Source organism: Pelophylax lessonae (assembly GCF_965119305.1).
Source record: "Pelophylax lessonae genome assembly, chromosome: 7".
Taxonomy (NCBI): Eukaryota; Metazoa; Chordata; class Amphibia; order Anura; family Ranidae; genus Pelophylax; species Pelophylax lessonae.
Window position 1 is genome coordinate 171,483,891 of NC_138774.1, and position 27,626 is coordinate 171,511,516.

The 27,626-nt window shown below is 43.1% G+C and overlaps 1 protein-coding gene across 2 annotated transcripts in view; it reads right to left on the bottom strand.

Annotated features, from left to right (window-relative positions):
• The window catches only part of LOC309560700 (ligand of Numb protein X 2-like), a 108,970-nt gene that overhangs the window by 32,581 nt on the left and 48,763 nt on the right, over positions 1–27,626 (bottom strand). For both annotated transcript variants that reach the window (XM_082264324.1, XM_082264325.1), the window contains 3 exons: positions 21,175–21,632; positions 6,820–7,022; positions 6,515–6,711 (listed from right to left, as the gene is read on the bottom strand). In XM_082264324.1, the coding sequence (XP_082120450.1) occupies positions 6,515–6,711; positions 6,820–7,022; positions 21,175–21,563 (789 nt within the window). In that variant the 5' untranslated portion in view covers positions 21,564–21,632. The remainder of the gene's footprint in view (positions 1–6,514; positions 6,712–6,819; positions 7,023–21,174; positions 21,633–27,626) is intronic.

Below are 27,626 nucleotides of genomic sequence, written 5' to 3' on the forward strand. Positions count from 1 at the left end.
ACTTGGGACACGACTTGTGTGCCCTCAAGTCGCCCCAAGTCTCTTGTCATCACAAATTCAATGTAAATGAAAGAGCCGTCTTGATATGCACTACTGAAGTCGCTCCGACTTTAGAAAAGGTTCCTGTACTACTTCAAGGTGACCTCTATCCGACTTGTGGACATAGACTTCAATGGGAGTCGCCTCTAAGTCGGATCCTTATCTATTTTCAAGCCACTTGTTATCAGACTTTCCAGGAAGAAGAAAAAGATTAGCCAGGCATTCCCCACAGACAAAGTCGCCTATCATTTAAGTCTCTTCAAAGTAGTGCACAAATCTCTTCCAAGTCTCTAAACAAGTCTCTTCAAAGTAACGCTAAAAAGTCGCTCCTTCATGGGGCGACTTTCTGGTCGCGGTAGTGTGAACCGGCTCTTAGCCCCGGTTCACACTACTGCGTGTGCGGGGTTCGCATGTCATGTCGGAGCGCACTGCTCCGACATGACATGCGATCAGCTGTGTGGTGCGAGTTTAGCCATACAGTTTGTATGGCTAAATTCGCATCGCACCCGCAGCAAACACGCACAGGAGGCATTTTTGCTGCCGCATCAGGATCGGATCGCACATCGGTTCACACTTGTGCGATCCGATCCTGTGCGAACTGCACGATCGCACTGCGATATGCGATCAAACTGGGGGTGTCGTTAAGATTACATTGACACCCCCAGCGGATCGCATATGGCAGTGTGAACTGCCGGGGGTGCGTGTGCGATGCGGGAACAGGCTGCGAATTCGCAGCCTTCCCGCATCGCATCAGTGTGAACCGAGCCTCAGTGTTTGGCTGAAGCCATTTATCAAACAACTGTGTTTACTCTTTTTAAAACATAATGACAACAGAAACTACCCAAATGACCCTGATCAAAAGTTTACATGCCCCATTTCCCAATACCGTGTATTTACCCCTTTAACCTCAATGACAGCTTGAAGTCTTTTGTGGTATTTGTGGATGAGGCTCTTTATCTTCTCAGATGGTAAAGCTGCCCATTCTTCCTGGCAAAAGCCTCCAGTTCCTGTAAATTCTTGGGCTGTCTTGCATGAACTGCACGTTTGAGATCTCCCCAGAGTGGCTCGATGATATTGAGATCAGGAGACTGAGATGGCCACTCCAGAACCTTCACTTTATTCTGCTGTAGCCAATGACAGGTCCACTTGGCCTTGTGTTTAGGATCATTGTCATGTTGGAATGTCAAAGTACGTCCCATGCGCAGGTTGCGAGCTGATGAATGCAAATTTTCCTCCAGTATTTTTTGATAAAATACTGCATTCATCTTGCCATCAATTCTGACCAAATTTCCTGTGCCTTTGTAGCTCACACATCCCCAAAACATCAGCGATCCACCTCCGTGTTTCACAGTAGGAATGGTGTACCTTTCATCATAGACCTTGTTGACTCCTCTCCAAATGTAGCATTTATGGTTGTGGCCAAAATGCTCACTTTTGGTCTTATCACTCCAAATGACTTTGTGCCAGAAGGATTGAGGCTGGTCTCTCTGCTGTTTGGTGTAATGTAAGCAGGATACTTTGTAGCATTTGTGTAGTAATGGCTTTCTTCTGGTAACTCGACCATGCAGCCCATCATTCTTCAAGTACCTCCTTATTGTACATCTTGAAACAGCCACACCACATGTTTTCAGAGTCCTCTATTTCACCCGAAGTTATTTGTGAGTTTTTCTTTGCAACCGAACAATTTTCCTGGCAGTTGTGGCTGAAATTTTAGTTGGTCTACCTGACCGTGGTTTGGTTTCAACAGAACCCCTCATTTTCCACTTCTTGATTGTAGTTTGAAGACTGCTGATTGGAATTCTCAATTCCTTGGATATCTTTTTATATCCCTTTCCTGTTTATACAGTTCAACTGCCTTTTCCCGCAGATCCTTTGACATTTCTTTTGCTTTACCCATGACTCAGAATCAAGAAATGTCAGTGCAGCACTGGATGAAAGACAGGGCAGCCATCAGAAATTTTGGGGCCCCTTACACAGCTTTAGGCCTGGGGCCTGACCACCAACATTCACCCATGGCCCGCCCACCAAATCTGCCCACTGACCATCCCACCGAGTCCTTCAGTGCACCCACTTTTATTTTAGCACTCTTAAAACTTAATATATGAAAATGAAAAGTATTTTTCCCATCCCTGCACAGAATTATGCATCCCTTCCCACAATATATCCCCATCCCCGCCCAGAATTATCCATCCCTTTCCACAATGTATCCCCCATTCCCGCCCAGAATTATCCATCCCTCTCCACAATGTATCCCCCATTCCCGCCCAGAATCCTGGAGAGAGATGGATAATTCTGGGTGGGGATGAGGATACATTGTGCAGAGGAATGGATGAATCTGGCCTGGGTGGGGATGAGGATGATGGAGTTGCATTGTGAAAATGGATGAGGATGATTCTGGGTGGGGGTGAGAGTTACATTGTGTAGAGCCTCTTCACTATGTAACTCTCATCCCCACTTAGAATCATCCTTATCCATTTTCACAATGCAACTCCATCATCCTCATCCCCACCCAGGCCAGATTCATCCATCCCTTTCCACAATGTATCCTCATCCTCGCCCAAAATTCCTGGAGAGGGATAGATGATTCTGGGCAGGAATTGGAATACATTGTGCAGAGGGAAAGAAGAATCTGGCCTGGATGAGGATGATAACGTTTCATTGTGAAAATGGCTGGGGATGATTCTGGGTGGGGATCTTTTCTCCACCCAGAATCAACCCCAGCCATTTTCACAATGCAACTCCATCATGCCAGCTTGTCTGGTGTCCGTGTCCCATCAGAGGAGTCCAATCAAAAGTACAGGCTGCACAGCAGCAGCACGTCGCTGCACACACATAACTTGGTCAGTGACTTACTCTTCATGCTGCTATCTCGATTCTACTTCATGCACCTGCAAGGCTGGGGCCACTTCCCTCATTGAGCAACTGACCCCATGCCCGAGTGCTGCCCAATCAGATAATACTTAACTATCTTTGCAGAAGCAGGCTCCGCCTCAGTAGGGAACTAAATGAAGCAGAGCGAGTGGCCAGGTTTTACCTGTGGGGAGCAGTGTTGTAACTTGTAGGCGAGCTGGACTGGTGAAATAAGCTTTTATCTCCTTTGCAATTGCAGGTGCCACACGGGGGAAAGCTGGTGACATGTATCACAGTGGCTCTCTCTGTCTCTCCCACAAACCCTGCCAACACAACACCAAAACAGCAACCCCCCCCCAGCGCTGTGTGAACGCGGGGGGGGGGGGGGAAATCGGGTGTTGGCCGGTTGTGGTGTCAGTAAAACGAATCAGTGCTGTGCTGCTGACATTTCCAATTTATGTAAGGGAGGCGGGCCCTGGGCCCCTCTGGACGCTCAGGCCCCTTACAACCGTACTGCCTGTACCCCCCTGATGGCGGCCCTGATGAAAGATATGCGAAGGGTCTGTTAGGAGTCCAGAAACTCATTGACCTTTTACACACACACACACACTAATTACAAGCAAACAGATCACAGGTGAGGATAGTTTCCTTTAATAGCCATTCAAACCCCTTTGTATCAACTTGTGTGCATGTTATCAGGCCAACTTTTGTAAACTTTTGATTAGGGTCATTTGGATAGTTTCGGTTGTTGTCATTATTTAAAAAATACAGTTGATTGATAATAAATGGCTTCAGCCAGACACTGACCATGAGTGAAAGAAAAGTTTTTGTGTTATTCATATTCTCTGAAAAATGGCCATGAAATCATAAATTCTGCCAGGGTATGTAAACTTATGAGCACAACTGTATACACACACATATACAGGCATACCCCACAAGTACACAATGGGACCAGAGCATGTATGTAAAACGAAAATGTACTTAAGTGAAGCAATACCTTTTTTCATTTCTCAATGCATGTAAATACACTAGCTCCATAGGAAATCTTGGTCAGCTTGACATGGCATTGCTCCCAAACCATGCGACAAGGACACCAAGCTTGGGGAGCATGTTAAGGGGATCCAGGACTATGACATAGTAGATTACCTAGGCAAGCTGGCCAGCCACAAACAGGATATGTTGTAGTCCTGGGTCCTCTCTCGGTGCTCCCTAAGTTTGGTATCCCTGTCACTTATGGTTTGGGAGCAGTGCCATATCAAGCTGACCAAGATTTCCTATAGACGCCAATGTTAAAAACCGGGAGTAGTGTCATGCCAAGCTGAACAAGCTGTGTCCTTACTCGCGAGTGTACTTAAAGTGAGTGTACTTAAAGCGGGGTATGCCTGTACAGTATCTCACAAAAGTGCATACAACCCTCACAGTTTTGTAAATATATTTTTTATATTTTTTCATGTGACAACAGTGAAGAGATGACATTTTGCTACAACGTAAATTAGTGCGTGTACAGCTTGTATAACAGTGTAAATTTGCTGTCCCCTCAAAATAACTCAACACACAGTCACTAATGTCTAAACCGCTGGCATCAAAAGTGGGTACACCCTTAAGTTAAAATGTCCAAATTGGGCCCAAAGTGTCAATATTTTGTGTGGCCACCATTATTTTCCAGCACTGCCCTAACTCGCTTGGGCATGGAGTTCACATGAGCTTCACAGGTTGCCACTGGAGTCCTCTTCCACTCCTCTATGACGACATCACAGAGTTGGTGGATGTTAGAGACCTTGTGCCCCTCCACCTTTTGAGGATGCCCCACAGATGCTCAATAGGGTTTAGGTGTGGAGACCTGCTTGGCCAGTCCATCACCTTTACCCTCATCTTTAACAAGGCAGTGGTCATATTGGATGTGTGTTTGGGGTCGTTATGTTGAAATATTGCCCTGCGGCCCAGTCTCCAAAGGGAGAGGATCATGCTCTGCTTCAGTATGTCACAGTACATGTTGGCATTCATGGTTCCCTCAATGAACTGTAGCTCCCCAGCGCCGTCAATACTCATGCAGCCCCAGACCATGACACTCCCACCACCATGCTTGACTGTAGGCAAGACACACTTGTCTTTGTACTCCTCACCTGGTTGCCATCACACACGCTTAACATCTTAACCAAATAAGTTTATCTTGGTCTCATCAGACCACAGGACATGGTTCCAGTAATCCATGCCCTTAGTCTGTCTTCAGCAAACTGTTTGCGGGCTTTCTTGTGCATCATCTTTAGGGGCTTCCTTCTGGGACAACAGCCATGCAGACCAATTTGATGCAGTGTGCGGCCTATGGTCTGAGCACTGACAGGGTAACCCCCCACCCTGTCAACCTCTGCAGCAATGCTGGCAGCACTCATGCGTCTACTTCCCAAAGACATCCTCTGGATATGGCGGTGAGCATGTGCACTCAACTACTTTGGTCAACCATGGCGAGGCATTTTCTGAGTGGAACTTGTCCTGGTAAACTGCTGTATGGTCTTGGCCACCATGCTGAAGCTTAGTTTCAAGTTCTTGGCAATCTTCCTATAGCCTAGGCCATCTTTACGTAAAGCAACAATTCTTTTTTCAGATCCTCAGAAAGTTCTTTGCCATGAGGTGCCATATTGAACTTCCAGTGACCAGTATGAGAGAGTGAGAGGGACAACACCAAATTCACCACACCTGCTCCCCATTCACACCTGAGACCTTGTAACACTAATGAGTCACATGACACCAGGGAAGAAAAAAAGCTGATTGGGCCCAATTTGGACATTTGCACTTAGAGGTGTACTCCCTTTTGTTGCCAGTGATTTAGACATTAATGGCTGTGTGTTGAGTTATTTTGAGGGGACAGAACATTGACACTGTTATACAAGCTATACACTCACTACTTTACATTGTAGCAAAGTGTAATTTCTTCAGTGTTGTCACATGAAAAGATATAATAAAATATTTAGAAAAATGTGGAGGCGTGTACTCACTTTTTGTGAGATACTGTATATACAGACAAAACACTCACACCATTGCTTGCTTGCACATTTCTCCTCTCTTGAATACTCATGGATCTCTGCAATCTATGTTATCTCCGCCCTCATCAGCTCTGCAGCTCTCCTATGACTCACCCCTACCTCCCTTGCTGACAAACTCTCACGAGAGAGGGAGCTGTGCATGATGCCATTAGTCTAGGCCAGGGATCTGCAAACTCTGGCCCTCCAGATGTTGCAGAACTACAAGTACCACGATGCACAGCAAGACTCTGACAGCCACAAGCAAGACACCTAGAGGCAGAGGCATGATGGGACTTGTAGTTTTGCGACAGCTGGAGGGCCACAGTTTGCATATCCCTGGTCTAGGCTAATGACCAGACAAGAAAAAGGAAGTGGGCTGTATAAGGTATTTACTAGCAGAAAAAAAAAATGTTTTACAATTCAAAGTTAAAACAACAAGGGCAGAGGATTTAACAGGTGGAAAGATGAAAAAATTACTGAAGAGTCGCTTTAACAAACTAAAACTGAGCAAATAGGAGGAGAAGTTCACGATTAGAAGTTATACTTTAATAAAGATGCCACTTATGACTTTAAATATGCTGTACACAGTGGTATAGCTCTCTTACCTCTAGGATATGGTCTCCTGGCATAATTTTGCCATCAGTAGCAATCAAAGAGTCTTTTAGAATCTCCTGCACCACAATATTGCCCAAAGGAGTGTCTTTGCCCCCCACAATGCGCATACCAAGCTCCTCCTCAGAGTCATCACGATGTATCTCTATGGTGCTCGTCTCTGCTACAAGACTTGTTCTGTGAGGTTGATCTGAGAGGATGGAAATCAGGTTATAATAGATACAAATCCCCCACAATACTGCAGGAAAGTTAAAATAACAGGAAAAATACCATAAATCCCGATTTAAAAAAAACTCACCATCATCGTGTTCATCAAATGCTGGATTAACTAGACCTGGCTCAGATGTTCCCAGAGCCACCACTGCAGCCAGGGATGACTCTGCCAAGACACTGGAGATATCACTTGCTTGGCTGCGTTCATTCTCACAGGGACCCTTGGCCACACCACCTGGGGTGCTCCTCCTCTCTTTGTCTGCCCTGCATTTTCTGAAACCTGCACACCTAGAGATTACCAGATAAATCACTACTGGTTAGTTGGGGTTGACTTTTTCCACAAAGACCATGATTTTAATGTCAACACATAAACCAAAATGCGGCCTACAGGGCTAAACCAAAAAATACAAGCCACACATCATGATTATATATTAAATCCAAGGATACGTTTCAGGCCAAAAATGTCACACAGATAATCTGGCATCCCACATTAACGACAAGTTTTGGTGCTGTAATGTTCACACACAGCACAATTAAGGCAACAGAATAGGATGCCTCGATTTAACCTGGTATGAAGAAGCAACCACTGTATATAGTGAAAAAACAGCTGCTAATAATCAAAAACTAACCAGACTGACAAAATTGCATTATCTAAAAGTCCAAACATATGATTACTCTGGGTTTCAATCTATGTGATCCTATTTCAGTTGTGTCTATACATCATCCAGTTCCAATTTCAAATATTTGCTTGGGCATTAAAAAATAGTGCTGGCCATCCATCTTACAATTGTACCATCAACTTATATGGCCAACCCAATTGTAAATGAACTGAATAATGGTTGGTGAACCCTAAAGAATATAGTATAAATACTTGGAAAATGGTCATCTTAAAAATCTAGGAATATGCCAGTAACGTAAAAAGAAAATAACAATAAGGCGTCATGCATATTAGGCATTTGCCCAGTTCCTTTGTACGCTCCTGAAAAAAAAAACGCATTTAAGTGTGTATTTGGGCATTTATTTAATCCATAGTAATTCCTTCTGGCTGCTGGTATGTATGAACACTAAAGCACTAAATGCACATAACAGGCACATTTACAGGCATTTTTCTGTTTAAACACTCCTCTCCTGAACGTAGAAGTGATTTTTTTTTCTTCATCCTCTAAGTTAGTGTTTCTCAAACTTATTTTTTTTTTTTTTCAAGCCACCTCTGCACTCGAGGCAGCCCCTTCTAAAATGTAAAAAACAAAAACAATTTACCACATACGGAGCACACTCAACATTAGATGTGAATTATTCTTACAAAGCAAATTCACCTTTTCACACCCGTACTGACTAGTATTCCTTCTCCCTCAGCTAACGTGAACCCATGGCTGACCGAGAAGGGCAAGGGAGGGGGCAAACAAGGATGCTGTGCAGGCAATTGACATCCTCCCCATCAACCAAAAACAACATTGGTCGTTAGTTACATAGTTACATAGTTAGTGAGGTTGAAAAAAAGACATCAGTCCATCCAGTTCAACCTATGATGTGTGTGTGTTTGCTTTTAACCGTACATTGTGTACCCCTGTATGTTGTGGTCTCCAAGGTGCCCATCTAATAGTTTTTTGAAACTATCAATGCTCCCAGCTGATACGACTGCTTGTGGAAGAGAATTCCACATCCTTACCGCTCTTACAGTGAAGAACCCCTTACGCATTTTAAGGTTAAACCGCCTTTCCTCTAGTTTTAGTGAATGGCCACGTGTCTTATTGTATCTCCTCTCTCTGAATAGTTTGTTCCTTATGCTAGGGTCGCCAGTACAGTATTTGTACATTGATATCATATCCCCCCTCAATCGTCTCTTCTCCAGAGAGAATAAGTTCAGTGCTTGTAGTCTTTCCTCATAGCTGATGTTCTCCATTCCCCTAATTATTTTTGTTGCCCTTCTCTGGACTCTTTCCAATTCCAGCACATCCTTCCTGAGGACCGGTGCCCAGAACTGGACAGCATACTCCAGATGTGGCCGGACCAGAGTCTTGTAGAGCGGGAGAATAATCTCTTTATTTCTGGAGTGAATCCCCTTTTTTATACATCCCAGTATTCTGTTGGCTTTGCTTGCAGCGGCTTGGCATTGCATGCCACTGCCAAGCCTGTTGTCTACCAGTACCCCCAGGTCCCTTTCCATCCTAGACTCACCCAGAGGTCCCCCCCCCTAGTGAGTAGCTTGCTTTCTGGTTTCTGGCCCCCAAGTGCATTACTTTACATTTTTCAACATTAAACCTCATCTGCCATGTAGTTGCCCACCCCGTTATTTTGTTCAGGTCCGCTTGCAAGATTTCCACATCCTGCATAGAAGATATTGGCATGCCTAGTTTAGTATCATCTGCAAATACTGAGATTGTACTAGATATCCCCTCCTCTAGATCATTTATGAATAAATTAAACAGGATTGGTCCCAGGACAGAACCATGGGGGACCCCACTTTCCACACCCGCCCAAACCGAGTACTCCCCATTAATCACCACCCTCTGGACTCTCCCCTGGAGCCAGTTCTCTATCCAGGTACTCACCCTATGGTCCATACCTACCTTCCTTAGTTTGTAGGAGGCAGAAATGTTGTAATGGTGCACAATAAAGACTTGCAAAACTGAAAGGCAGGCTTCATTCACCCGCTGGACCATATACAATGTTTTGGCAATTTTTGGCACTTTGAAGAAAGGAAGGCACTTTGAAGGGAGCCAATTGAACCAAATTAAGATATCAGTGGATAGACCTGGGATCGCTACAGCATGCCGGAACTGTGTCCGTTGAATGTCGTGGTATACATCTGGGAGACAGTTATATTGATCAGGCACATATTGTACTGCCATCTGGTGAGTGTGAAGTTTGGAAGGTGGTGGATAATAGCACGCACTGGATGGGTGTATCACCGTATGAGCAGTTTTACATATTTGGCACAGAATGGATTAATAGACATTTTTTATATTTATTTTTTGATTTTTAGTTTAATACACACAAATATTTTTTTTTTTTTTTTTCATCACAATTTGTTGGGTAACAGTGTTGGAACACATATATAGTAGAATTTTTATTTGTGGATTTTTTTGTGGATGTTAACTTTAATAATTATTTACAAATTGGTTAGCGCAGCTACTGTAAAATTCTGGTAATTTGTACACACTCCTTTAAGGAGTCATTTTAGGTTTATTTGCAGCAAACACATTGGCTATAAACTATAGGTTTAGCCTGCACCGATGACACACATACACAAATACGTATTTCAATGCTCATATTAGGAAAATAGATTAATACGCAGCCTGAAAACGAAATAATGTAGTGACTTGTTGGTGAACATTGTGCAAATATTTCCATTCTGATTAAAGAAAAAAGCACAACAAAATAATTTTTACTTTCAGTGATCTAGTAAAAGTATTTTTCACTCTTAGGACAGCCTTGATCTCAAGTGTTAATACATATTAAGCCACCCTGCGTTTATTACGATATAGATTTACAGCTCATATACATAGGCTTTGCTGTTTCCAGGTCAGTGGTTCTGAGTTCAACAAACATCACAAAGAGTACAATGCGATTCTATGAAACAGTGTAATATTTACAGAGCAGTCCCTGAGTCTGGACTATGAAATCATTAATCAAGGACGTGAAGTGTACAACGTGCCCTTCAATTCCTACTCCAGCTAGGACCACATACTGCTTACAAAGAGAACTCCAAGTAAATCCATAAATGTAAATGTTTGGAAAGTTAAAGCCATAATCTTGTCTGCATTCTTCAATCTATACAGAAGGCACGGCTAGAAAAGACAAGTTCTTTTTTTTTTTTTTTTTGACAGCGTAGGGACATGAAATGCAAGGTGGCACTTAAGCAGGAAGAAAAAAGTGCCTGGATTGAGAATAGAGGTGAATGAATGTTGCGGCTGTACACAGCATCTTCAGTTATTTATCCACTTGAGCTCCGGAGGGTTTCACCCACCTGACCAGGGCATTTTTTGCTATTCAGCACTGTGCTACTTCAACTGGCAATTGCAGCACTGCATACAAATGAAATTTGTATCTTATTTTCACATTAATAGAGCCTGCTTTTGGTGGTATTTGATCACCACTGGGTTTTTTATTTTTTGTGATATAAACGAAAAAAAACACGAAAAAAAAAATCCTTGATTATTCTCTCTGGAGAAGAGACGATTGAGGGGGGATATGATATCAATGTACAAATACTGTACTGGCGACCCGAGCATAAGGAACAAATTATTCAGAGAAAGGGAATACAATAAGACACGTGGTTACCGACTAAAACTAGAGAAAAAACGGTTTAACTTTAAAATACGTAAGGGGTTCTTCACTGTCAGAGCAGTAAGGATGTGGAATTTGCTTCCACAAGCAGTAGTATCAGCAGGGAGCATCAATAGTTTAAAAAAACTATTAGATGGGCACCACAACATACAAGGGTATACAAAGTACGGTTAATAGCAAACACACACGCGCATCATAGGTTGAACTGGATGGACTGATGTCTTTTTTCAGCCTCACAAACTTTGTATGTAACTATGTATACTTTCTGGTATAAAATATATCCAATAAAAAAAAATAATGTCTTCATAAATGTATGAAATGTCTTTGGTTAAAAAAAAAAAATAAATAAATACAATTCCCAATAAGTGTATACTGGTTTGTGCAAAAGTTATAGCATCTCCAAACCATGGTATATGTTCTGGAACTTATTTTTTTTTTTTTGCACCGATTGCCACACAATTTGGAATCACGGACAGAATCGCAGAAGGAAAAGTGGAAAAAAAAACAGGTTGCTGTATCTGATCATAAAGTGTGAGCTGGAGTTTGGCTTCAATTTGATAGTGCATCTAAATCTGCTAATACATTTCCCATTCCAGTGGTGTTACTAGGGTTGGTGTCACCTGCTGCGGTAACCAGTGCAGTAACCCCCCCCCCCCCCCCAAATGGAGCTCTCTCCCGTCTAGCCTACCAGTGTCCTGCAGGGTGCTGGGCAGGGCTAGTTTCGGACCAACACAGATGGGAATGACACTGTCGCGGTTGGATTTCACTTCCTTCTTGATGGTGTCACCCAGGTGCGGCACGCAACCCCATAGGGATGCCACTGTCCCACTCCCCCCCCCCCCCCCCCCAGACTGACATGTTGCTGTCTGCTGTGCCTCCTATGCACATTCCTCCAGAGTTGTGTATCTCTAATACAGGAGATGTGTTACTTGCCAGAAAACAGAGGGGAAAGGCCAAAGAAAAGAAAACTGATGCAGCCACCACATCTAACGATTGGTAAGCTGCAAGATATTACAGTTTTAGTTTTGAGTTTAATGACTATTTACTTCGATATGTACATGAAAGCAGCTATAATGGTTGAGCCACACTAGCCCTCTGTCTGCTATTGTCCTAGGAAGGATTTCTCCAGTAACAAATGACTCTGCAGCCTTCAATAACCTCAAACACACACAATGCTTGTTATAGCAAGAGACAGTGGCTGGTCTGCTTGAAAGCCGTGTTTTTTTAATCGAGAGGGAGCTACTTTTTTTTTTTTTTTTTTTAAAACTCAAAATAATAATAATGTGATTCAATTATTCTGCAATTTACCCTACGGACTCAATTAAGAACGTTTATGATTGGTTCACTTATTTTCCTGCTAACAGAATCAAGTGTTAACAAGTCAAATTGCCACAGGCTTTGTGCAGATAGTGTGTATGGCAGAGGATACTGTGCTTTACAGACCAACACCTCTTGTGAGTTTATTCATTTGGGATTTACGTACTAGATAAGCATTGGTTTTATGTTCTATTGATGTTTGAAATCCATCTGACGTCACCTAGGGTGTATGATCTTTACAATCCATGCACTACAAAAGTAGAATAGTGTTTACATGTCGTTTGTGTGTTTAGATTAGTGGTCGACCGATATCGTTTTTTAATGCAGATACCGATATTTTGGTCATCAGTATCGGCCGATATTTTCGGACATGTAAAAAAAGTTTTTTTTTTTTTCTAAAGGTACCCCCTGTGGAGGGATCTGGGTACCGACCCCAAACCCCTCCTTGGTACTGAAAAGCATTCAAAACACCCAAGTTGGGCTGTTTTGAATGCTGTCAGTTTTTTTAATTCGGCGCTGAGTCATGGCATCACTTCCGGGTTTTTTACATGGAGACCGGCGCATGCGCGTTTGCGGCAGGGATACCGTCTTTCATGGGGACACATCTTCATGCTACACCGGGTCTTCTCTTCGGCGGTGGTGGAGGTAGGATGCCCGGGTCTCCCGGTGGGACGGGAGACCTAGGTGAGCCGTGGAAGGCGGCGGGAGGGGGGGGGGGGAACGTCCCCTCCCGCTCCTTGTAATGACAGCCGAGCGGCTTCTCAGTCACATCGGTTGTCATTACAAGTCAGCCGACCGTCGCCTATGGACGCCGGTACCGGGGTGATGCCTCTAGCTGCAGGCATCACCCCAGTACAGTACTTTCCCTAAATATCGGCAATATCGGTAACCTCCAATATATCGGGAAAAGTGTATATCGGCCCCCGATATATCGGTGTTGCCGATAATCGGTCAATCTCTAGTTTAGATATAGAAATATTTTAGAAATCAATAATGTACATAACTACATCTACGTAAATCAGACTAGTTATGATTGACAATGTCCTAAACCAGAATGGGAAGAGACTATATAGAACATTCAAGGTGCACAGCCACACATAGCAAGAAATGAGTAAAATGCCTGCCTGTCATGGTTAGAAGTAATGCATTTACATTGAAGCAGAGAGTGTATAACCATCATTCACAGGGAAGAGGTTTATCAATGTTCCCATATTCATGACCTTTAACAGAAAGCAGAATTTTAGTGTGCACTGCTGAATATTGCTTATATAAATTACATTTATATAGGTGGGTTGCTGAGAGACATACAATGATTGTCACCACTTCCAGACTGGGATACGATCATACATATGTCTATGACAGCCCCTGGTTTACAGCAGGAATCTCCAACCCACAGCTCCCGAGAGTTTGACATGTAGTCTGGGAACATTTGGAGGGATGCCATACAAAGCGCAGCGGCCGCAGCAGCTGACCTAGACAAGAACAACAAATTCATGTCTGTAGGGACACAGGGGGATGCCGTGCAAGCTTAGCAACCACAGCAACCTGCATTGACAAGCAAGGCATCTACACATATGAAGGAATGCAAGGGCTGCCGTGTTTGTAATAGCATTGGCAGCAGAGAATGCAGGGGTGCCAGGTGAGTAAATGTCACATGGTTGGATCAAGTGGGGTGCTGGGGTGGGCTGTGCCCCCCCGAGATTTCAATTACACCTTTGTCTACAACACCCCCATACAGTACATACATAGGATACACACTCACTAGCAGTTAAGGCCAAAGCAAATTGATGTGGCAGCTGATGAGCAGAAAAAGTCAGGCAGATAACAAGTTAACAATCACTGATAGGTACATAATTTACCTATCTGAGCAATAAAACAACTTTTTTGTAATATTTTTTTTTATTCTAAAAGTAAAAGAGGGCAACATAAAAGTAGTGCAATATTTGACACCGTTTTTAATAAACAACAATAAGGATAGCTGAAGAGCTGTTGTTTTTGAGGCTCTCAGCGTGTAGGTGCGGCCACCAGGTCCGGTTCACTATAATGACATGTAGCTGTCGGCCGCACCTCTTCGCGGCTTTTTGCACAGCCAGCGATTACCTGTGGTGATCGCTGCTGGACACACTTTGAGCAAAGTTTTATTGCTCAGATAGGTACATTATGTATATCAGTGATCTGCCCAACTTTTTCTGCTCAATAGCTATCCTTATTGTTATTGTATTTTACGTGCGGCCCAAGACAATTCCTCTTCTTCCAACGTGGCCCAGAAGATCAAAAAGTCCGACGCCCCTGGTTTAGTTTCTCAGCGGAAGAATCCACTAACTGGATGGATTTATACCAAACAATCATTATTTCTGCCCTAAATAGGCATGACAGGAACGACTCCGTTCTTACTGCTTTCATGTAAATGCACATTTGAAAAGAGCAACAAGATTGTTTTTTGGCTGACTCAAATGATACGGTCTATAAAAGAGTATACGGAGTGGCTATACAAGTCTCATATGCCCAAATGCTGGCCATCATAAATAGACCTTGTACACACGGACAATAAAAAAAAAAAATAAAAAAAACATTGCTTTTACAGGCTTACAGCATATTTTGCATGCCTTTAAATTATGTTTTTTTGTCAGCCTAAGAGGTAGTGATGCACCGAAAATTATTGGCCGAAAATAGGGTTTTCACCGTTGTGCCGAAAGCAAAAAAGGTGCCAATAGTGGCTGCCTAAAATCCCTGTGATATTGCCTTTTTATTTTTCTCGTGATTTTGCTGTGCTTATAGTGTATTTTTCACAGGTCATGTGACTTCACAAAATGCATCAAAAACACAAACATGGGTGCATTTTTGATGCGTTCTTGCTGCCTTTCCAGTGCATTTCAATGGGGAGGTGCTGAACAAATATACACCAAAAATGCAGCAAGCAGGATTTTTAACATCGCTTCAAAAAGGTGCCGATAATGGCAGACAAATTCATATTTATTTAAATTCATGATATTAATTAAAAAAAATCAAAGATAATACAAACTATTTAAAAAATATATACGGCTTACTGAATTTTCGGTTTCGGCACCAGAATATTCATTTTGGTGCACCACTACTATGTGCCCATGCACATCAGGCATTTTATTAGTATTTTAAGAGCCGGTTCACACTACCACGACCAGAAAGTCGCCCCGTGACTTAAAGAGACTTGTTTAGAGACTTGGAAGAGACTTGGAAGAGACTTGTGCACTACTTTGAAGAGACAGGCGACTTTGTCTGTGGGGAATGCCTGGCTAATCTTTCTTCTTCCTGAAAAGTCTGATAACAAGTCGTGTCAATTAAGATAAGGAGGCAACTCCCATTGAAGTATATGGGACAGTCGGATCACAGGTCGCTTCAAAGTAGTACAGGACCCTTTTCTGAAGTCGGAGCAACTTCAGTAGTGCCAATTAAGACAACACTGATTGATTAACATTGCTTTTGTTATGTCAAGCTACCTGGGGCAACACAAGTTGCCTCACAAGTCGCGCTAGTGTGAATGGGCTCTAAGAGTAGCGTTATGGAGATATATATATTTTATAGATGAAAAAACAAAAAACAAAGCCTTATTCAGGGAAAAGCTTATGAGCATAATTTATAAGGCATATGCGCCTATGTGGGTAAATCTATTCTGGCCAGTAGGGAGAGTTTAACCTCAACACAATATGCTTGTAAATGCACACAATTACATGTCAAAACAGGCATTTTTTACGCTTGATTTTTCTGCCATCTCCTGGGAGAAAGATCAAGCTTAAATAGGAGTAATTTATTATGCCCATGTGCATAAGGCCTTAAAGTCTGCACCACTAACTTACAGCAATAGTATAGTCTTTCAAAAGACAGCACTATCCTTTTACCATTAAAATAGTCCTAGCCCCAGGTTTCATAATTCTTTAAATAGTTCATTCAGGCCAAGCTGGCCCAAATTAACTATTTTCTTTACCAATTGCTGCAGCTGCTGTCAGCGCTACATACAGTATACAGGGAGAAAAGACACAAACAGGGCGCTGGAGGTAGCAGAATTTAAATATCACCATTTATTAAAACCTAGCACACTTCCATGTTAAAACCACTTAGTCCAGCCTGGGATAATCATTACACGTGGAAACATCAGAATAGGGCTGATCATGCAGCAACAGTGTATGTGACAGTGCTGACGGAAACCCAAAGAGAGCGGGCAGACTGGCAGCATCCATAGCTGCAAGTAGCAGTGGCTAGCTGTCAGATTAGCGGGATGATGTCAGATGTAAGTGAGCCGCTATACATTTCAGGGCTCCATCCCTTTTGTCAAGCCTTTGAACTGCATGAACTTATTGGATCTTTTCTGTGCCCTCCGTGCCCCTGGGACTGGCTCATACATGGACTTATGGTGCACTCTCATACTGGAAGGTGTGCTGTGTAAGTGATGCACACTGTGTGTGCGTGTATCTTGTGTTTGGTTGTTACAGAGTATACAGCAATGTTTTCTGGCAGCGGTGCGGGAAATCCCCGTCCTGTTCCCAGAACAAAATGGAGTCGGGCCAAGCACTCCTCAGTCATTCACAGGAGGTCTCGTATTTTATCAATATGGGTGGGAATTGTGATATCATCTGATCGCCTCTTCACCTCGGCCAGTCATAAAAATACATGGCTTCCTGTGAATGGCTGAGCAGTGCTCAGGCTGACTCAATTCTGTTAAAGCAGCAGACAGGACGCTCCTGTACCACCACCGTGCGGTACACTCTATGTAGCTGATGTTACAGACCGTTTACACAGCGCTGAAAGTGGTTGCATTTCTTAGTGAAGGAAATAGTTTATTATTTAAAGTAACAAAACCTGGAGTTATGCTTGAAGCTAAATACACTTAAAGTGACACTAAACTCTAAAAAAAAAAAAAAAAAAAAAAATTCAGCTCATGTATGTATTTTATATTCAAAATAATAGCTTCTATTGATCCCAGCCTCCTTTTCTGCTGTGATATGATGCCTGTTAGAGGGTGGCTTTCTTGCTCACTCTTATGATTTGTACAAGGGACTTTAGACTATGGCAGTGATGGCGAACCTATAGCACGCATGCTACAGCTGGCATGCAGGGCCCTCTCTGTGGGCACGCCAGCTATACTGGGAAGCAGCCGCCGCTGATGCCTGGGCTCTCTAATCCGTGGACTGTCAGTACTTCCTTGCTCGCCCTCCTTCTGTCAAGCAGCAATGGACAGGGACAGAGCGGCACTTGCAGAGATCACTGCCCGCTCTGATTCCTCCTGCCTCTCCCCATTGGCTGCAGCCAAGCACCAATGTGGAGGTTGACAAGTGCACCATGGAACATTTAGTCCCAGAAGACTATGGGGGGGAGAGAGAGAGAGAGAGAGAGAGAGAGAGATTGAGATTGAGATTGAGATTGAGAGAGAGAGAGAGAGAGAGAGACTGGAGGAACACACTGTGAGAAAACAAGAGAAGGGCGTACCGACCTTGTGCATTACAACTTAAAAGATTATTAAAATCAAAGAAGGGTAGCGTACAATATACTCACAAACGTAGCATATGAACAAGCATATAGGAAATGGGCACCGCTCGCTTCCAGGACACTTCTCTACTGCTGGATAGCGTGATGGCGTCCTCAAAACCTGATGTGGCTTACGCGTTTCGAGGGAGGACCCTCTTCCTCAGAGCCAAAATCGCCACTCAGTGAAGTGTCCTGGAAGCGAGCAGTGCCCATTTCCTATATGCTTGTTCATATGCTACGTTTGTGAGTATATTGTATGCTTCCCTTCTTTGATTTTAATAAACTTTTAAGTGGTAATGCACAAGGTCGGTGCGCCCTTCTCTTGTTGTTTTCTTGTAGTGCCTTTTGGATACCCTTGGTCCTGAGGGGGCAGCAAGACCACTTCATTTGTGTCATAAAACCCCTTAGAAGATTCACCTTCCCACAACCACTTGAGCGCAGGAGAGATATTGTTGTTTTTTGGAACACACTGTGAGCCAGGAGACAGAGAGGCTGAGAGGCCACGGGCAACCGAGAGCGGGTGGACATCTGTTAGGAGGAAGTGTTGCTGGGATTGGTGAGAGGCCCTTGCGGCCATTATCTGTGGCTGTTAATAATTGCAGTGTAGGCAATTTGAAAAAAATAAGTTGGTTTTGTGTCGCAGTTTGGGTACTCAGGCTCAAAAAGGTTTGCCATCACTGGACTATGGGATTTGTGCTGTGTTTAGAGCAGAGCACATAACCACAACTATTGGGCACTGCGCTCACCCTAAACAAACAGAAGGAAAAAAAGGTGAGATTTAGGAGTTCACAGAGGACAATAAAAGGTGGCAGAAAAACAGTAACAAATAATCTAATGAAAACCAGACTACAGGACCAGTAAATAGTGGATGTGTATGGATTTGATTTGTGGACGAAGGATATTGTTTAGTGTCACATTAACTTTGCCTAGTATGAGATGATGCCATCAGTTTGCTCAAGCAGGAGGAAACATATCCTCTGTTTCTTCCCCAGAGATCACTCAAACTGTCTCATTGTAGCCGGACATTGTAAGGATGCAGCAGGGGGCTTATCTATTTCCGATATTTGTGAAGCCAGCCAAGTACAGCACAGGATCTAAAATGTATCTGATGTGCCATCTCCTAGCTAGCATCTCTGTTCAAGAAGAAGTTTGTCATGCTGGATGATGCCTGAACAAAGGTGGTACGGTCTTTTTTATTAGGGGGTACTGTGATCTTAAACCCGCAGGCAGAGCATAAAAAAAACATACAGATTCCTCCGCCCACACTATACAACGTGGCTAGATGAATCTTCCTCCTCGGCTACTGTGTTTTGACAGCTGGTCTCACCAGCTTTCAAAATATCTAAAGAGTGGCTGCATCTGATTGGATGCAGCTGATTTTCAGCTGATAATTTTCCACTTGGCTCCTTCAATCTTTCAGTTGAGGAATGTAGGGTGAAAAGCAACTGAGGAGACGGCCACCCACTGAGCAAATTTACACATTGTATGGCCAGTTTAAGGGTTCGTTTACTCACACTTTGCCCTCTGAAGAGCAATCTGTGAATTGCTGTTCAGAGGGCATTTGACAAGCATTGAGGAGGCAACTTAATGCCTGTTTAACACCTCCTGTACCTTCATGTCACAACCAAGAAATTGCATGCAATTGTGGTGCACCGCCTTTAAGTTGAATGGATCACAACACAACAGGGGCAATCATTTTTGCTGCACCACAATAAAAAGCACCACAGTCATGGCATGTGGCTGCCTTCCACTGTCTTTGCAGCTTAAGGGGGGGGGGGGGGGGCAGCTGGTGTCTCAACTGTGTGTTTTCACTGCGCCCCAAACGCAAGTGTAAACTAGGTCTTAGTCCCGGTTCACACTGGTGCGATGCGGGAAACCCTGCGAATCAGTGCCGGTTCCCACAACACACCAGAATGGCACAGTGGGTTAGCATGTGATCTGTGAATTGCTGGGGGAGTCAATGTAAAGTTAATGACACCACCAGATTGGTTCGCAGATCGCAGTGCGAACTGTGAAATGGTGCAGGAATAGGGTCCCATAGGTGTAAACACCAATGCCATCCAATTCCAGTGTGAACCAAAAAAAGGGTCCTGCACCATTTTGGTGCCAGTGCAATGCGATTTCAGCCAAATATTTTGTATGGCTGAAATCGCATTGCACAGACCGCATGGGATCTTCACAGTGCAATGCGGTGCAAATCACATGCGATGCCTGGCATCGCACTAGTGTGAACCGGCACTTAAAGTGGTTCTAAAGGTAGGTGTTTTACCTCAATACATTTTATGCAATAGGGTAAAAAAACTTCTGGGTGCAGCTCCCCCCCAGCCCACCTTATACTTACCCGGGCCCAACCTTGATCCAGTGATGTGCACAAGAGCTGTGGCTCTCCCAGGACTCTCGCTCTCCTGACTGGCTGTGACACAGCAGCGGGAGTTATTGGCTCTCGCTGATGTAAATGACAGCCAGTGGGGAGGGAACAGGGGGCGGCACTGAGCCATGCTCTGTCTGTCCCATAGATACAATGTGGCGGCTCAGGAGCAAGCATGCACAAGTGTCCCCAGAGCAAGCAGCTTGTGCATAACTATTATACAGAGCAGGCAAGTATAATATGTTTAATATTTTAAAGGAAAAAAAATGCTTTAGAATCATTTTAAGCTCATCCCACCAACCTCACAAATGACATATGAAGCTTCAAACAAAATCTGATTGTGAAGGCTGTAATTCTTGCTCCATCTACAGGTCCCATAATATAGAAATCCAACACAGGTGGACCGATCAAGGTGAGGTATGACTCAGGTGCAGGTCGGATCCGCCATCCAGACAAGTACTAAATCATAAAGCAAAAGTGACCGCACTCCGGTAGTTGAAATCAAAAAATTGGAGTAAGTTTTTTCTTCATCACAGGCATAAATGCAAGACTGGTAAGACATGGGACAGGTAATAGGTTGACGCGGTTCACGACAAAACAAGTTGTTTACTCAAAACCATACCATTTATGGTTAGGAGTAAGCGACTTGTTTTGCCGTGAAACGCGTCAACCTATTACCTGTCCCATGTCTTACCAGTCTTGCATTTATGCCTGTGATGTAGAATAAATGTACTCCAATTTTTTTATTTCAACTACCGGAGTGCGGTCACTTTTCCTTTATGATTTAGTCCCATAATATAGACCTAATGGTATGTTGGGGTACTTATTTCTGGTTTGTGGGATGCCCATGACGGATATCTGCAGATTTTTATTTTTAAACAAACGTCCAGTTATTTATAGGCATACACACTTTTCAGTAGGAATGAGGTCAGCTTTTACATGTCTAACATTTTCCAGTGACTTTACCTGTTACGTAGGTGGGGCTCCAGCTCACAGCGCTGCATGACATGTTTGCATTCTTCTAGGAATGGACAGATGACACTTAACTTATCCAACAGGTTTCTCACCAGAAGGCTGGACTTGTGACAATCCTGAAAACATAACTTCTTGCGGTCCATAGGACAAAAGTCCTTCTCGTGTAGAAAGTTTTTCAGGCACTTATAGCAGTACGTGTGACCACAAGGTGTGTCCATGGGTTGCAGCAGAGGCTGCAGACAGATGTGACAGACCAGCTCATCGTCCACCTCATCCTGGAAGTTATAGATGTGATTTTCACTTCTTAGGTGAGGCTGTCCACAGTCAGGACACAACTCAAGCATTGCAGCCGTTCCTTCTATTGGTGCCAAATCAGCCATTGTCTCCTTAGATTTTCTGCAAGTTATGATCTGCCAGGATTACAGACAAGGCGGCCACAGCATGACTTTCTAAAGAGAAAAAGAAAGAAAAAAAATGGACTGTCAAAACAGAACTATTTTTGTCTCGGTTCTGAAAATAGTTTGTCATGTTCCAACTCTCTGCTATTAAAGTTACATCATTATTATTATACAGCCGTTCATTAAAAGGACAGGGCTGTCACCAGCACAGGCTGGTATTATCATGACATCAGGGAATAGCTGTATGGTATAATTAGAATTATAAAAAGAAAAGAGGTGTGGTTCTGCAAATGTCTAATTCAAAATAAAAGACAAATAAATAATAGACAACTAACATGCATAAACAAAATGTGTTCTGGATACTGCAAAGTAATATTGCCAGCTAAGCAAATGGTTAACAAAAACAAACAAATCTAAATCTGTAAAAACAGGAAAGTCTTCTTGCAGTATCCGGATAGTTTAGTAATGTGCCCATGACAGCGAAGGGACATGAAGTACAGGCCGTACCAACAACTCCCAGAAATGCCAGGTCCTACCTGTCCCTCTGTGCCTCCCTCTCCGAGTCCCTGGAAGGAAGTCAAACATTAATCCAGGTACTGAAAACTAATCCACAGGCTGGATCCCGCATTGAAAGCAGCACTTTAACACACTTCATCTCACTTCCCTGCTCTTCTGTACATCTTGCTGCATTACTACCATTAAGTGTGAAGCAGTACACTGCATTGCTCTGTTATTTCTGCAACAGCACACAGTGGGAGGTAACAAACTGTAAATCACAGAGAACTCTGCATTATGCTAGATACCTGCATGTTCCCAGGGCTCTCCCAGCACCGTGCTCTGCTAGGGTACCTGCATGGGGCATGCCATGACATAGTCCTACAGACACAGGACACTGACCACAGCAATGTATTCTACTGCTTGTGCCTGCAGCAAAGAAATGCAATGCTATAGGATTTTTTGTAGAGCAAGAACAAACAGAGGAAACAGCAGTGGGTGTGTCCTAACTTAAAACCCTTTCACTGCCAGCTGGCATGGTTTACAAAGCAGACCCATGTGACAAGGCAGTGACTCACATACAGCACGCAGGAAGTTAGAACTTGCACTGCCTTGTGAAAATAGACGATTGTACAATGATTCACTGGTGAAAGTAAAGGAGATCTTGTTTTTTTTTTATTGCCATAATGCAAAGGGTTTTTTGCATTAAAGCCAGCCTTATGTAACTTTTGTTTTAATACAATGTATGCAGAAAAAAAACGAAACAAACAACATACTCTACATACATTGTATTAAAAACAGTTACATTAAGCTGGCTACACTGATTGAAATTTGGCAGTCCAGGAGGTATTGACAGATTTCAACAGTGTGTTACTTCCCCCACAGGTGCCACTGTCAGAATATGTCCCATCCTGCTGAACAATAATAGAGAAGAAAAAAAAAGAAAAAAGAAAAAAACTTTATGGCCAGCCTTAAGCTGGCCATACATTAGCCAAAAAATCAATCGAACGCATTTTCGAAAAACAAAAAATTGGCCATGAGAGCAGACGATTGTGCCATCATGTAATGACTGAATTTTGAACGATAAATCGTTCAATGGACATTTTTCGTTCAGTTTGCCACATATGCCTAGTGCAAACAGTTTGGCCGAGAAACACATTAACCTTTTAATTTATCGCTCGTTCGGCAGAATTTTCCAAACTGTTCCTTCGATTTTACGGCTCTGAAAAGTTAAAAACAATTTTCTATTTGTGTCCATTAACTGGACGAAAAACGAACAATCGGACCAAATGACAGATTTTTCAGCTAGTATATGGCCAGCATTACTCTGTTCCATTTATGAGAACATCCCTTATTTCTTTACTACAGAACTACATACCATACACATTAGAATCTGACTGTACTATCTACCAAAGTCCTAAGGCTCAAAAGAAGCTCATGTAAACCCAAAAACAGTGCTGCTCTACTAGGTGTATCTAAACATAAAATGTGATATTGTAAAAAAAATGCTAATCGCATACAGTTGTTACAATAAATTCCTAATTATCAATAAATTCAATGCAAAAAATCACAAAAAAGTATACAAAGTCCGTGAATATGTAAATGTGACTTAATATATAAAAAGTCCAAAAACCCGATCCACCCAAGAAGTGCAAATAAAGTGTTCATGCTCGCCTCCACCAGTTTATTCTGACCGCTCACCTCATGTTTTGACCCGTTTCACCAGTGGGTCAAAACCAGCATTTCCCCTCTGGGGATATGGGATAATTCTGGCGTGCTGCTGGCTTTTTAATCCTCTCCTACTTCCTCCAACTGGCTCAATAAACCCCTGATGGCTCTCCACAAAAACGGGTATATGAATCAGGTATATGCAGGAAAGAGATGGCAGAATCTAGTGCTCTCCATATAGGGAAATGTATTAACCACATAAAATATATAATAAAATTTACAAGTGTGGCAATTAAAGCAGTGCAGGCTGGACATAAAAACATCAGTTTTGGGTAAGCGAGATGGTCACGATTTGACGCCCCCTATACGCGTTACGTCAGGGTGTAGACTTCTTCAGTAGGGCTCTACTGAAGAGGTCTACTCCTTTTAGCTTCAAGTGACACCAAGTTCAGGTATCAATGGGCACAACTGAAATCCATGGGATTTTCAATGTTGTGTATGGGGCCTAAGAAAATGGTGCTCCAAGCACCAACCAACCATATCAGTTCCATACCTTCCAACCGTCTTGGATCCTGAGGGACAGTTCCAGGATTGCAACCAAGTCCCAGTGTCCCAAAGGTCCAGGACGTGTCACGGAGCCCAATGCTGGAGCAAGTTCTGCCGCTTCGCTCCACTAATTTAGTTTGCAAGCAGCCGTCAGGGAGAGATACTGGCTGCTGCAGAAGATTGCAGCATCAGCAACCCAGCGCAAGCAAGCAGGAGATGCGATTCATGTGTCCTGGGTTTCCTGGGTTCCCTGGGTCAACACTGCATCTCCCTGCCAGCAACCACTGCAGCAGCCAGCATTTCTTTCTGCCTGCTGCCTGTCACAACAAAAACACACAAGAGTGGAGGGAAGCTTCTTCTAGACGACTTCTCTGCTCTGACAAACTGCCATGAACCTGAACCTCATTCATAGTGCCTACACATTTTTCATTAGTGTCATTAGGATGTCTAATGACCAGGGTGCTTTCATATGTAAGAACACCTGGGACGCTGTGATTTTTTCTTGTATATCAGTAGGCAGTCTTGACTTTGTAGAGAAGGTTAAGCAACGTCCAATATTTCAAGCAATTTAATCACAACCACTTCTTGCTGCAATTTGCACTGCAAGTGTCCATTTCCCTTAATGTGTCCACCATTCTCAAACCCATAAAAGTTGGGAGTTATGCAATTCTGTGGTATCTCCCAATGAGGAAGATTAGCCTTAAAGCATAGCCACTGAATAGCCAGCTTTGCCTGCGGGTCAATTTGCTTTTTAGCTGTGCATTAGGAACATCTGGCAATGCACTTTATATCATATTACCGTGCATTGTGTTAAGGTAGGCTAATTTAAAATGAATAGGCTGCCAATGCATCCCAACTTGCTTAAAAAAGCACCATGATCCTTTTTTTCTAAAGCAAAGCATTATAGTATGTTGCAGTTTGCTACAACACAGGAGCATTGTCTTAGCGAGTTGGAGTGCCATTCAAAACAAATGACATGTTACAGTGTAATGCAGTAACGCACATGTTACCACAACACAAAAAAGTGTATAAAGGCCCTTCAAGTGATTGTGCTAGTAAATATTTTTTTAAAACAAACAAACAAACAAACATGTCCTACCTACCTGCTCTGTAATTTCACACAGAGCACCCCCGATCCTCCATGTCTCTAGTCCCCCGCTGGCACTCCTGGCTCCCAACACTCCCCCCTTAGGTGCCCCCATTTCAAGCTGGTTACTATGGGGGCACTCAAGTGGGCTCACTCCTGAGCCGCACTCTATGTGTCCATTGACACACAGGGCGGTTCACCCCCGCCCCCTCACTCCCTCCTTATTAATGCGATAAGGTAGAAAACCTTCTGCCTTTAGAACCACTTTCTTGTTAGACACCCAGGTACCTTCAACATAGGTCCTATGAGTGGCTTCTGAAGATACAAAGTTTGATGTTAAAGCAGATAAATTGCTAATTATTTATTTCAACAAGACTGTTTAGCACACCCAGGCCTCCAAGCAGTCCACCACACAGTCTGCACACTGTAATCAACAGCACTTATCCTTCCTGAGCAGTGTTGTAGATTGGAGCAGCGTGCCTAGGAATGTGTCAGACAGACGACTTCTGTGTTTAGCAGAGGCTTTTACACATTGCTACAGCAAAGAGCAGCTAAACAAAGCTCAATTTATGCCTAGTACACACAATCAGAAAAACTGGAAGAAAAAATACCCCTTTCTAAGCGATTGTACAATAATCTGATCATTACTACAGAGCTTTCGAGAGCCATTCATGACCATTCATCCGAAATTATCCAAAGGAGACAAACCCAAAAATTTTTGTTGTAGGAAACCAGATTGTACGATTTTCATTTAATATAGTATTTATCTGGAAAAAAAAAAAAATCAGAAGACCAAGACCACACATGCTCGGAAACTAAAGAATACATTAGAACACATTACTTCCAAAGTTGTATTCTGTTGTACAATAATCTTTAACCACTTAAGCCCCGGAAGATTTTTACCCCCTTCCTGACCAGGGCCTATTTTTCAATTCGGCACTGCGTGACTTTAACGGACAATTGCGCGGTCGTGCGACGCTGTACCTAAACGAATTTGGCGTCCTTTTTTTCACACGAACAGAGCTTTCTTTTGGTGGTATTTGATCACCTGTGCGATTTTTTGATCATGCGCTATAAACAAAAAAAAGAGCGTAAATTTAGCAAAAATAACATTTTTCACATTTTTATATGAAATTCCCAAAAAAAAAAAAAAAGTAAAAAAAAATCAAAATTTAACATTTTAGGCCAATTTTTTTTTTTACCATATGTTTGGTAAAAAAAAAAAAAAAAAAAAAATTGCAAAAAGCGTATTTTGATTGGTTTGCGCAAAAGTTATTGCGTTTACCAACAAAGGGAAAGATTTTTGTCAGATCTGCGATTTTTTTTTTGCGGGACTGCGACATTGGGGCGGACAGATCGGACCCTTGACTGACATTTTTGACACTACTACAGTAATCAGTGCTATTCATATGCACTGTTACTGTAAAAATTACACTGGCAGTGAAGGAGTTAACTGTATTGGAGAGGGAGGGGTTAAGTGTGTCCTAGGGGCGTGTTAACTGTGATTGGCTGTGGCTTGATGTGTAAGAACAGTGATCAATGGTCCTACATAGTAGAACCGTTTGATCACGATTCTTACACAGGGGAGACTGACATGCGGCTTTGTTTACACTAGCCGCCTGCCTTTCTCCCACTGTCACGGACGATCGCGAGTGCCCGGTGGACTTCGGGCCCGCCGGGCACACGCGGGGGGGGGGGGGCAGGGAGTTGTTCGTGACCGAGCGGGAGCGCGCATCCGGCGGTGCGCACTCGCTCCCAAAACCCTTACAGGCTAGCGACGTAGCCCTATGTCGCTCTGCCTGTGAGGGGCTGACTGCCGACGTAAATAGTCGTGTGGCAGTCGGCAAGTGGTTAACTTTAGTACCCCACTTTAGTTTTCGATATGAGACTAGCATGCAAACAAAACAGAAGATCATTTGTCTGATAATCTCATCGCGTGTATGAGGCTTAAACCTTCATATTTTGTTACTGTGATGCAGTGATATACAGTAATTTAACACGGATAGCCTTTTTTTTTTTTTTTTTTTTATGTATGGTTGAGGATAGGTCTGGGAGCATTTTTGACGCAGTTTAAAGCTACATATGCATATTGGAACACGTATGCAGATCAGAAGTTTGAGTTTGCTTGTTGCATGCTTGTTCCATGTCAGTGAAAGTATGACAAACCAGAGAAAGCCAGACAGCTAGTATATTCAGAAGGTCATCAATGGCCACCTCCACACTGCTACCAGCATAGGTGTTCCTTGATT